This window comes from Megalobrama amblycephala, linkage group LG17, assembly GCF_018812025.1.
Source record: "Megalobrama amblycephala isolate DHTTF-2021 linkage group LG17, ASM1881202v1, whole genome shotgun sequence".
NCBI lineage: Eukaryota > Metazoa > Chordata > Actinopteri > Cypriniformes > Xenocyprididae > Megalobrama > Megalobrama amblycephala.
In genome coordinates, this window is record NC_063060.1 from 17,340,077 (window position 1) to 17,353,905 (window position 13,829).

Consider the following 13,829-nt stretch of genomic DNA (forward strand, 5'->3'; position numbering starts at 1 on the left):
GCGTTTCATACCAGAAATGAGCCCGAACTGAATGCAAGTTTGCAGCTGACTGTGGAGGAGGAATCTGTGATGGCACCCTTGTGATATCTTATGCTATCCCAAAGCTGAAGCTTCATTTTCAAATCTTCTATTATATACTAATATTTCTACATCCTAAGAAAAATCTGTAAAATTGGCCCAATGTAATGTGTTAATATGAAGAAATTTTCTGTATTGATTTTTAGCTGTATTTAACCTGTACTTTGAATTACTCATGGTTTTTGGGTTGAAGGAAATGTGCCTTAACTTATGGAAGCTTGTTTCCACCACAGAATTAAAAAATAAAAAGGTAATGGCAACTTTTTATCTCACAATTCTGTAACGTAAGGGAGTCGAGCGTAGTGAGAACCCAAGTGCAGTTTATTATAATCCAAAATACAGTCGTGAACATGAACAGGAACAGGAACAGGAACAGCAACAGAAACGTGGCTTGACTTGACTTGACTTGACGACTCACCGACAGCAGGTTACATTGATAATACATGACAAAGGAACATGGGGAAGACAATGGCTATAAATACAAGAATTGATGACACAGGGAACAAGAGAACCAATAACAGAACAGAACTGAAAACCACATGACTATAACCAACCAATCAGAACATGACACATGCACTAAGGTAGAAAATGAGGAGCAGGGGAAGCATGACACAAACAAGAAACATAAATCAGCTACAAAATAAAAGACATGAAATCATAAACGTGAACACAAAACCAAAACACCCGTGACAAATTCTGACTTTTTTCCTCATAATTGTGAGTTTATATTTCACAATTTGGACTTTATAATGAACAATTGCGATTTTATATCTCACAGTTCAGACAAAAAAAAGTAGAACTGCAAGTTATAAACTTGCAATTGCAAAAAAAAAAAAAAAAAAAAAAAAGCTGAATTGTGAGTTTATATCTTGCAAATCATTGTGAGATATAAACTTGGAATTATGAGAAATAAAGTCAGAATTGCAAGAAATAATGTTAGAATTGTGAGATATAAATTTGCAATTGTGAGAAAAAGAAAATCCAGAATTGTGAGAGTTTGTTTTAACTTAATGGAAAAGGTACTGGCAATTTTTTGTCAGGACATTATCCATTTTTCTACTAATTTTTTCTGTATAACCTTTATTACATTAATATTAACTGGGATTGAATATTGACCTTTAAAATTAACTATTGGCAAGATTTTAGAAAGACTGAATTACCTTTAACAGTAGCATAAAACATTACCTAAATAGATGTTTGACAATTGGTAGTAGTTTTAGAGGTGCATGTTACTACATTTTTTAAGAAAAGTAAATGTGTGGACCACAAAGCTCACCGAAATTACCCAACCACTTTACTGCATCTACAATTTCTTCAAGTGGTTAATAGCCTATTTGGTTATAATGAACAATCACAATATATAAAAAAAGCTTTGGCCATATTTAGGGCATAAGGCACTAATGTTAATTTCATAAGACACTGAATGAAGTAATTTTAAACAACTAACTTGCCCATTATAGTAGAGACACATTATACTATTTTCTAGCTAACTTGGTCATGCTGCTCCATGTTGCCTCCAGGCCTGCATCTTAAGAACCGGTAGATCCTTCCCTCCGTCAGTTTACTCTGCTTGCCTAGTAACTCCTCTCTACTGATCTCAGTGCAGAGGGACGCAAGATGCTGGTTGAGTTTCAACCAGCCCCACCAGGAGGATCCCACCAAACAAAACGAGGCTGGGCCACAGCAGGTAATAGAAGGCCATTCGAATGGTGTATTTCCTCCTCAAAATGGCGTCATCTGGGTATGTAGCACTGAGATAGCATGTCATGTTTTCCCCTTGCGCACTTAACTCGTGTTTGATGTTACTGGCCTCAGTCTCTTGTTCTGTCTTGTTTTGTTGGCATTTCGGAATGTAGAAACACTGAGAGAAAAAGATTGTGACAAACTGAAACATTTACACTACACGGTCACTCACTTTTGGATGGAAATGTAAACTATGTAACAACATTTAATTTACAACAAATAAAACATTATTTTGCATAACTTGGAACAATATATGGTAACACTTTATAATAACTGCATGCTATGAATTATTAGTTAAGCATTTGTAAATAGTTAATTCAGCATTTATAAAGCATCAATAGACATTATTAAGCAGTTTATACAGCTATAAATCCTTTATTCTTTTGATATAGGCATAATGTGTTTAATAATTGTATTTCCATACTTTATTAATGATCAATTTAGAATTTCTAAATTAAGTATACCATTATTTACAAATCAGTAGGAGTTGTCAGTGGTTCATAAGATCATTTAGAAAGTGTAAGTAATGATTAATAAACTATTTAAATGTAACTATTACTATATGTCTAAATAATATGTATAAATAGTTCATTAATCATTTACCTACACTTTCTAAATGATCTTTTGAACAACTGACAACTCCTAATTAACTAGTTTGTAAATAATATAATACCTAATTAAGAAATTATAAATCGATCATTAATAAAGAAAACAATTATTAAACATATTATAGATATGCTTATAAATCAGGAATATAGCATTTCTTTATTTATAAACTGCTTAGTCTATTAATGCTTAAATTAATTAATTAATTAATATTCTATTAATTAATAGTCTATTAATGCTTTATTAATAATGAATTGACTATTTACTAAAGCTTAACTAATGATTCATATCATGCAGTTATTATAAAGTGTTACCCAGTATATATTATTTTAAAATAATTGATATTTATAATCATTTTAAGTTTGAAAGTCTTACCACTCCTTTATTTTTCTCCATAATTCCCTGTTCAAAAAAGTAATAAAATAATAATTTTAAAAGAATAGAACAATATATTGTAAAATACTGTACAGTATTTTGACAAATTTAAATAAGTAAAAATCACACTATTAAAATGTTTTTTTATTATTATTTATATAAAAATCGTCTTAAAATTTTAAAGTCTGTAGTGTTAACATAAAAACAGAATTTTATGAAATGAAACACTTATGTATTACTTCATCAATCACAATGAATCAGACATTTTTATAAAACAATTTGAAATGTTGTTATCTTATTAATAATGATTTACTGTTGGATCAAAATTATAGAAAATTACGATTTAGATTGTTCAATATTTCAATCAATCAAAATTTTGATAAAATATAAGTTTCTAAATTGATAAATAATAATAATAATAATAATATTATTATTATTATTATTATTTTTATCATCATCATCATCAAACATGTATTTATTGTAACCTTGAATAAAATAAGAAGATATAGGTTTAATGTAGGTTATAATGTAATTAAAAAAAAAGTTCAAATGAAAATGCCACCGTAATTGTAGAATTAGTAAAAAGTAATTTTAGCTTTGGGTGAGGAACAGACTGAAATATAAGTTATTGTGAAATTTCATCTCATTACTGAATGCCAGTTGCTGTGTCATCATTTCAGTATGCTTACAGTCCAGTCTTAGTCCATAAAACCAGAGGAATGAAAATAATATAGAATTTGGAATGACAGGATGATTAAATCCTCCATTCAATCAAATAACACTCACAACTGTACCTTTGGCCTGGATTTCACAAAGTCTTCATCGTAGTAAAGTCGAAGTGTTTTTTCAGGGGACGAGATGTTTACCAAAACACGCAGGCATTTGAAGCTGACAATGCCACGGCAGTCCATCACTTCATCCAGTAAATCAATCTGGACTAATGAGCAGTTAGCAAAATTGTTCCAGTCGCTGTTGCAAAGACAAACATGAATTATTAAGTGAATGTTTACAATGTAAAAACATAATAATGTTACATAGGTGCTGTAAAAAAAATGATTGTAAAAACCTGTTAATTGGTTAACATTAAGTTCCCTTATACAGGGGAGAAACAGTAATAGATCTAACCTTACATTTAACATTAACACTGTTAAATATACATTTTTATAAAATAACATCTTATAATTTACAATGAAAAGCCGTAAACTGAAATTCCCAGAATTCCCTTGTGTGACACTTCACATTTGATGTTTATTTATTTTAATAATTATGTTTCTTCTTATTGTTTTGTTCTCAGTACATTAGGGTTTTATGTTGCATCATGTTGTTAAATTAATGTTTGCATTATTTTAGTTTTGTGTGTTACCATGATAGTGTTTTGTATTTGTGTTTATGACATTGTGCGCCTTCTATACATTAGTATTTACCTCAGCTTGTGGTAAAGCTGTTTGTGATGAACTTTGATTCATCATGTCCTTCTCTTTATCATTTGTGTTATTATGGAGGATGTCAGTATATATTTTAAAGACAAAACTAATTTTTGAAGCAGTGTGGCCCTGCTAATTCAGCAGAAGATGATTTGCTGCTTTAAAATTAAGTGGAACTTCGACACGGCAGCATGGAATTGATGCTATGGGGAACACTTTCAGCGTCACCAGTGTCTGAATAAGTATACCAAACATGGCAATTTTGTTGGCTAATGACAGTTTATAATGTCATGAATGGAGTGCCCGTGAGTATAAGAGGGCATCTGCAAATTACGTCATCAGCTTTTATGTCTTCAGGATCCGTTTTGTTTATGAGCATGTGGACAATAATGGTGAGAGTTTTTGGCAGTGTGTTCCTCCATGTGAGTGTTTTCTTACACCCGGGGACTTACACAAGCTTGGTGTGATCTGTCTTTACCCACATCTCATGTGGGTAAAATGTATGCAGCAACGGGTCAGGCTGGTGGTGCTTTACACACCATGGCAGTGTTACAAGCATACAATTCCAATCTGCTTAAGGACTTGGACCAGGGACAGTGTTTGTATCCTGAGGTGGTCGCGGAACCGCGCTGTACCACAGATCTGGCTCTCTGGACCAGCAAGCAAACTGCTGTGGCCATTGGTCATTCTATGGCAGCAATGGTGGTTACAGCGGGGCATTTGTGGATCAATCTGTTGTGGATCAAGGAGAAAGACAAGACTAACCATTCTATTGAATTTGCTCTACCATCTAGTAGTGTTAGACGATGCAAAGATTCTACCTTGAAACTCAATGACTGTTTAGGGTCTGAGGACATCCTGACACTTTTTACTTGGTATTGGTGACAGAGATTGAAGTGAATCTACGTGTTGCCACCAGCGCCAACTATTCTTCTGAGTTTCAAAAGAAGCATTATATTAGGGTTGAGCACAACCTCCTTGGAGGAATATTCACTCCCCTATTGACGGAATGCTACTACAATGCTAACAGAGTGCTTCTTTATGATTATACTAGAAGCTTGGATTGAGTTCTTTCCCTCAATACTATAGGGGCCTTTAAGTAAAACACAGCTCCCCTGCATTCTAAGAGTTGATGCAAGGTGAATGAAGTTGGAGCTGTTATGATTCACTGTCTCCTTTACTTACTCTCTCAAGGGGCTCGCACACCAGACGCGAAGCTCAGCGCAGCGCAGCACCGCGACACATCTTTAAAATTCGAACGCATTGTTTTCTATTGTTTTCTGAGTCGTAGCTGGGTGCCGCGGACAGGCGCCGAATGTCGCCACCGGTGTGCGTGCATTCATAGAAAACAATACGTTCGAATTTTAAAGACGTGGCACGGTGCTGCCCGGCACTGAGCTTCGCGTCTGGTGTGCGAGCCCCTTAACACCTGTTTGGTTGTAAGTAGGATGCTAGCTCCCCTTAGCAAGGTTGCCTCTTTCTCATAAGTAAAAGGGGCAGCCCTAAAGGTTATAGCCTGAAATACTGGTCTAGAAAGTTAGCATTTTGCATGCTCCTTTTGAGAAACTGCTCTAATATTATTTAAGACAGAGCAAAGAGGATGGGATTACAATATTTTTTCCTGCCTCCTCATTACCTCCCTTAACTTAGGTCAGGGTAGGAGCTTTTTTTTTAAAGTAGAAATAAAGCTCCCGATGGCACCCTCGGGTTGGAGCCTAGGTGATGATAGTTTTTGGACACACTATAATATGCCCTGATTTCCCCCTCTATGACTAATGAAGGGAAATAGGCTTCCCCTTGAAGGAAGAGCAAGGTGAACAGAACTGGGGCAATCCATTATCACCCTCCCTATCTATCATTGTGTCTTGAAATAGGGGTATCACTCTCCTTTGGATAAGTGCTCTGCTAATTGCTAGCTATAACAGGCTTTGAGTAGAGTGCTTTTATGCTAGAAGGGGCATGAACTGCCCCTGTGGCTCCTTTTGGGGTTAAAGCCAATAGAATTACTGGGCACATTGCATTATGTTCTGCTTTCATTTCTCTCCATTTTTATGTCAAAAGTAGGGATATAGGCTTCCCCTCAGAGGAGCTCTTTGTGATGCTGCTTAGGTATCCCTTAGAGCGGGGTGAATGGAATCATGTTTTGTTACCTCGTTTCCCAATTATTGTTGGGTCGTGAAGCAGAGATATCACTCCCCTTTGGATGGGTGTTCGATTATGGCGATAGTACTAATGAGTAGAGGAAGTTCTCTTGTGGTCGTCCCTCCTTGTTATTTGTCACGGTGTATAGGTAGAATGCCTTTTAAGGCAGGGTTAAGCTGTTGTCCCTCAGTTAAACTGGGGTCTTAAAGTAGAACCTAAGCTCCCCTGCGGTTCCCTGGGGCTTTAGAGTTTGGGAGACAGGAGTGGCGGGCACACTGTATTATGCCCTGCTCTCATTCTCCCTTCTTTCCTGAGCAGAAGTAAGGATTATGCTTCCCCTTGAAATGGCAGCAATAGTGGAGGTTGTAACCTGAAGAGCTAATTTCTAAGGTTTTAGCAAATCTGTTCTTAAGAAAGACTTCCTCTGTTTTGCTTATATCCTTCTCCAATGGTTGGAGCTTGAATTAGGGATATCGCATACAAGGCCTGGTGCCAAAAGAGAAACACAAGGCACTAGTGGTAGCGGATCTTAAGTAGAGTACCTTTACTCAAGGCAGGGTATGAGTTGCTCTCACCCAGATACACAGGGGTTTTAAGCAGGGCCTAGCTCCCCTGTGGCTTCCTTGGGGTCTAGAGTCTAGGTAGTGAAAATTATTGGGCACACTGCTTATGTCTTGCCTTCTTTTCCCTCGTTCCTGACTATGAGTAAGGATTAGGCTCCCTCTTGGAGGGGCATGCTCCCTTTCTTGAGCTGCTCTCAGGATACCCTTTAGGGTGGAGAAAAATGAATGGAATTGTTATAGTTTTTTCACAAAATTCCCTCAGTTCCATTTATTCCCTCCGCAAGTACAGTTAGGTCTTGGAGTAAGTCTCCCCTGTAGCTGGGTATTGTGCAAAGTCTCCGGTTGACCTATGCTTGGTCTCCCTTCTTGGCAGCACTCTAATCAGATGAAGTTTCCAAGTGGGTCCAGGAGAAGGCTTTGCAAATAGGGTTAAACACACTCTTCCCTATGGCTTTAGGGTAAATAAGTAGAGCTTATGCTCCCCTGCAGATTCCCTAGTGGTTGAGATGGCGAGAGTCTTTGCTATATGTCCCTCCCATATCTGCATCTTTTTAGATGGAGTGAGAGATATATTCGCCCCCTTGGAAGTAGTGGTAGATTGAAGGTCATAGTTGAGTTGTTCCCTTTGGTAAGCTACTCCCTGAGGGCTTTGTCAAGACATTGACATAGCTAGCATTTTACTAGAGCTTTTGCTCTTGGGTCACTTAGGGTTTTTACCTGCCCTACAAAGGAGGGAGGAAGGATGGAAAGGCTGGGACTTCCATTTCAATAGAGCATAGAAGCTGAGATTCCTTCTCTTGCTAAGTAGAGAATTTGAGCTTAGGAGTGGCTGCACTTAGCAGTCTATGAATTGCAACTTGCACCCTCAGGGTTGACACGTTTCGACTCCAGCTAGGTGATCGGTAGAGTCAATATATTCTACAGCCACTACAGTTTGCATATCCACAGCCTAGTAAGGCAGGAACCCCCTCAGCATGGCGGGGTGGGTATTGGATCCCCATAGCGTCAAGTCCATGACACCGCATCAAAAGTTCCACTTCGAAAGGGAACGTCTGGGTTACGTATGTAACTCTGGTTCCCTAAGAAGGGGAACAAGATGTGGCTTCTTATACTCATGGGCATGCCGCTCATGACATCATAGACTGCCGCCAGCCAATAAAATTGGCGTGTTTGGTAGGGCTACCCCCAACTAAAGTTATTTCTAGTTGACTAGTAGTTGTTCATTTAAGCCATTATTCGACTAATCGCATTGTAACCCAGATGTTTTAAATTTTAACATTTCTTTTCATTTTTTTTTTTTTTGGTGCTTTATTTATAAAATTTATTTAGTATTTTTTTCAAAATCTTTTACTTTAGAACACAACAGAATCAGTTAAGAACATGCTTGAGGTGAAGTATGATATCTAATGTGTGCAGGGAAAACAAAAACAACAACAACAGGGTAAATATGACTGATATTTCCAGTCAAGCTATAATTGTTAAATTATAAAAATAGTGTGAAAAGGTATTATGTGTATATAGGATACACAAAATGCTAATTGTGAAAATAGCCTTAGCAAGACAAAAATAAATTTAAAATATTTAAAATTAAAATTTTTGTTACCGAATGCTATCACACACAATAGGCCTACATTATTTGAATGTGTTGGACATGAAACTGTGTGTGTGTTTGTTTTGTTTTTTAAGAAAAGAAAGACACTGGAGGACTTTCTAGGCAGCTTACTAGGTTTTGACACAAATTATTTTATATTTATTTAAAGTAATCATATTTCATGGTAGTGATTATTAGCAAATTATGTTTTAATCGCAAAGTTCATCAAGAAGAAAATTACAACATGAATACTTTTCTAATAAGGCATACAAGCAGTCTGCCTAAAGACCTAGTACTAACCTATGGAGACATGGTTTCACCATTACAATTCCAACCAGAAAGTACATGAGGATGGAGAAGGTCATCATGGTGAAGCCCAAGAGGATGGCTCTGTCTTCTCCCACACTGGACTCTGGGATTTGAGCTCTGGCTTTCTCATTGCATTTCAGCTCCCTATCTTTCCTCCAGTTCCCTCCAGTTTCATGTAATTGGCCTTGCTGGTGGAAGACATCCCTAAGAAACAGTTAAAGCAGTAATTCACCCAGAAATTATGTACTCAACTTACTCAACTCATGTCATAACAAACCTATATGCTGTTTTTTTCCATGGAATACAAAAGGAGAATTCAAGGAATCTTCAGAATTTCATGAATTTCCTCAACTGTAAGTCTCCCTAAAAATAACAAAGAAAATAACAGCATATGGATTTGGAATGATGTGTTCCATTTCCATTTTTGGGAACTATTCATTTAAATCATTTTATGCAGATTTACTCCAACATGTACAGGGCCTTAGTAGTGAAATTACAAACTGCTCAAAAGACCATAACTTCAAACAATGGAAAAGACACCATTTACTCAACCTCACGTTTTTTCAAACCTGTATAACTTACTTTCTTCTGGGTAAGAAACGTGGAGTCCAAACAATTTAGAGCCCACTTGAGTTTCATTATATATGGAGTTTAAAAAACACTGTCATTTTTCAAAAAAAAATGTTTTGTGTTCCACTGAAGAAAGTCACCCTTGTGAAAAAGAAGTACACTTTAAATTTTTTTTAAAAAAATACTTATGGAAAAAAAAATACTTTAAAATAATATAGGCTACAGTACTTAAGTCAAGTCAACTTTGTTTATATAGTGCTTTTTACAATGCAGATTGTGTCAAAGCAGCATTACAGTGATAACAGGCAAATAATTTTGTGTGCAAAGCAGCTCTAGAAGAAAATGGTGTCATTGTCCAGCTTAAGTAAGTTCAGAATTGATTAATTCCTTTGTAAAAATCAATAGTTATTAATTTAGTTAAATCATATACATTGGCTCTGGAGAAACCTACTGTAATTTGTAAGAGGTGGAAATCTGTGAAGTTACACTTAGAGTGGTTCGTGACTGGAATTTATGTTTCAATGGCAACACTATCAATGCCAAAATGAATCTGCAGCAGTCAAGTGGTACAGGTCAGTGCTCTTCAAGTTGTTTATGTTCAGTATTATTGTAATGTTATGTGCTTTGAGACATGAGGTACTTTAACACTATCTCTCATGATGCTTTATTTGCTCCCTGCTGTCCGCGTTCATGTGTTTTGGAGGAGGTGTGGTTTTGGAGATGCTCTGAAGGGAGGATGGGATCTTATGCTTTCAAAGCTTGCTATTGCTAGCCTCTTCAAAAATTACCATACCTTTAAGTTACTTATGCTGAATGTCATGTTTTACAACACTTAATTGCATGTTATTTAGAATGAAATTGACATGTATTATAATTTAAATTTATTTTAAATGCAATTAGTTTAACCTAGGAGTGCTTTTGACCCACTTAAGTAGGACTTAACTTAAACTAAAATATAATTTAATGTCATTTCTATTGAAAATTTTATGTAATTTATTTGTAATTGTAACATATTCATAATTGCACATTTGTATTTTGCTATTTAGTACATTTAAAACACATTAACTTTAAATATTATATAAAAAAACACACTACAGTAAAAATTATAATCAAGTTTTTTGCTTTAGTATGTTAGTCAACACATGAAAATAAGTGCACTTGAAGAGTTTCGTTGCAAAACGAGATAACTCCGTTTTTAACATTTTTGTCAAAACATGTTTATTATTATGTTATCATGTTATTATTTTGTTTTATGGTGCTACTTAGCTGTATTTTTTAAGTTATGAAGGTTTAAATCAAAACAAACCAACTGCAGTTGAATTGATATTAATTGGAATGCACAACCAAAAAACAAGATTTTTGAAAAATTTAAAAAACGGAGTTATCTCGTTTTGCAACGAAACTCTTCACTTAAAGCACAAACGAATAATAAAACAATAATTTAAAATGTACTTTAAAGTAAAACTTTTAATTTGACATCTTTACAAGTGCCTTTTTAAAAAGTGTACTTAAGTGTGTTAAGAAACAGTCATGAAAGTTGCATTTTATTTAATTAATATCTGCAAGTACAGTTTTTTTTTACTTAAAGATTTAAAGTACACTACAATTGCACATTCAATACAATTAAGCACACTTCTTTTTTACAAGGGCATAAGTGTTCAAAACTGTCACGAACTGCTGTAATGAGTGCACGACAAAGGATATCATGATAACAACCACGTTATCATTGACCAATACTGGATAAATAAACTGAACGAACCAAGAGCTTAAGTACACCGAGATAATTAATGTAACCAGAAACATGTGCATAACTCAAACAAAAACCATGGAGACAAACTAAGGTAACACAGGCAAACAGAAACAGAATGAGTGAAAATGAAACCAAAACTGAACAAACACATTACAGCAACAACATTAGATTGTGTAATTATGACAGAATTTCATTTTGAGTGAACTATCTCTTTAAGCTTTTCGTGTGTTTCTACTTAATTTGATATAATGTTCAATACAATACAGTGGTGGAGACAAAAATAGTTTAAGGTTTATTTTTACTATGTTATAACAACATTTCTAACTCAAGGACTTGTTGCTTCTATTGTTATATTTGGAAGAACTTAATGTAAAATACTTTTGTATCTCATACTTAGACAATCTGCAATAAAACAGAATACAGAAGCAGTGGATCTGATCTCCATACGTACCGCATGTGTCGTCGTCGCGCGCCCTGCAGGGTGATGTTAACAGGTACACTGAAAGACCCCCGAGGGGAATGATTCAGCATCATTTCTATCTTACTAAGTAACCCTTAACTAGGTTACAGCACTAAATTAACACAACACTGACCCCACATCGACAAGGTCAATGTACTATACATCTGGACACAGAACCACTATGCTGCATAGCCGGCAGTTATGTAGTGCAATAGAGTGCACTTAAGTGATTGTTTTCTTCTCACCCAGATGAGATCAGCGGAATATCTTTTCTCTGCCTGAACAGGGATGCCACAAAGGGTTTCTATGGGAACACCTACAGCTAAACCATAATTATGTCCAATGGGATTGTAAGCACACCTGACAGTCTGTTTTTTCTATTTTTACATATGACCTGGACAAAACTATGAAGTAAATGAACAAACCTAAAACAACTCCATATAATTTTGACCCTGTCTGCAGAAAACCACGTATCTATGTTTACTTTACTGAAACACAGATTCTAAAATGGTGTAAATTCCAAATGATGTCTTACCTCAAAACATGTGTTCTTCTGTGCATGATATAGCTTTATGTAGCTATTAAAACTAGACTCTGATAAACTGACACCAAATGACAAACTCACAACTTTTAGCTTCATGAGCACAACAGTGTATCAATAATTAATGATTTTTTATCCAAAATAACATTAATTATTAATGAACAACTTACTGTATATAAAAAAGTATTCAGATTGTCAGAACAATATTTCGCACCTGGTCATCATCTGCTGAAGATGTGTTTCTTAAATAAAATATATTTTTAGATATTTTTTTGAGATGACCTGAGAAACTGACCATTTTTTGTGCTGTCAGGGGTCCAACACAGGGGGATCAACATATTTACTGCAGAGCTGCTTTATAGCTGAACTGAACTCATTTCATAACTGATAAACTATTGAACTGAGGGGAGGGACACGGATTCAATTGCAGGTATAACACAAAAGTTTATTTTAGGGGCTGTTTACATGACACCATTTTCAACAAAAAATGGAAAATTCAAACTTTGAAATTGGGATTCAATGTGCAATTTAAAAACAAAAATGATACTGTTATCTCTGTGTATACTACAAAAATGCACATTTGTGAAAACGGTGTTGTAAAGCACATGCTACGTGTTCAGTCTATATGCGTGTATTGTTGCTTTACAAAGTGACATCATGAATAATGAAGTGCTTTTGGTTGTTTCTGTGTGAACGGGTATAATTTTGACAACTTTGTTGTCTGTACATGAAAAACGCAAAGAAAAAACTTTTAGTACCTTTTATTTAGTACATTGTTGTGTAAATGTACCCTTAAATTCAATGAGCACAGAAAAACTGTAGGAAGACAAGACTGGGAAAGAGAGTCCAAACTGGAGACCACAGGCAGGATGAGCCGGATTGTGCTACTGAAGACCCATATCAGCATCCACTGGGCCGAGAGAGCGCAACAATGCCAAAATGGGATCCATGAATCACCAGTGGCTCACCGTCTGAGCTGAAAATGACACTATTGTCTTTTTAGAGCTGCTTTACAGCAGAATTGAGTTCTGTTTACATCATTCAACATTGTTTTCCTGTTAATCACTGTGAAGCTGTTTTGTATTATATCTAAATAAAGGTGAATTGATTCGAGTCTAGGGATCCTTGGCAGTCCCTGAAGTGGAAAAATAAAAGTACCAGTACTCCTGATGCTCAGTTCAAAACGCTTTCCTAATGGGAGGCTATGGCTGGCTTCCGTACATGCAACATGTCGGAAAAACCGTTGTTGTGCCGAATTTCGACTCCCTGCCAAATTATTACCCCCCTTGTTGAAGTCGCTATTTGATTGCCTAATCCTAACCCCTCCACCACACCTAATCCTAAACCTACCAATACTAGGGCGGTAATAATTTGGTAGGGGTAGGAATTCGGCACAACACCAGTACGCAAGGAAAACTGGCGGTACACTAAAGGTACACTAAAGGTACTGCCACATAGCAGCCCATTTCAAGCACTGGTCCTTGGCATCAAAAAGTAATCTAGGTGGCTGCCAGGGCACTGCTTTGTGTTTACTTTAGATTTTCTGACTGATCTTTTCTGACTTGTTGTTAAGTGATGGCTGTTCTGGGTTCTCCTGTGGCTGGCACACAATGAAATTACTTTCAGAGGAGTTTGTGAAACAGAACATATTAGTGTCTATATAACAGTCTAAACAAA

General features: G+C 35.9%; 1 protein-coding gene across 1 annotated transcript; it reads right to left on the bottom strand.

The window, feature by feature from the left end:
• Positions 1-378: 378 nt before the first annotated feature.
• kcnmb3 (potassium calcium-activated channel subfamily M regulatory beta subunit 3) lies at positions 379-11,899 on the bottom strand. The gene is given in 6 exon segments (XM_048163940.1): positions 379-1,710; positions 1,712-1,939; positions 2,803-2,829; positions 3,597-3,771; positions 8,823-9,035; positions 11,603-11,899. Coding segments are annotated over 6 exon segments (876 nt in total). The 5' UTR covers positions 11,686-11,899; the 3' UTR covers positions 379-1,560.
• Between the last annotated feature and the right edge of the window lie 1,930 nt (positions 11,900-13,829).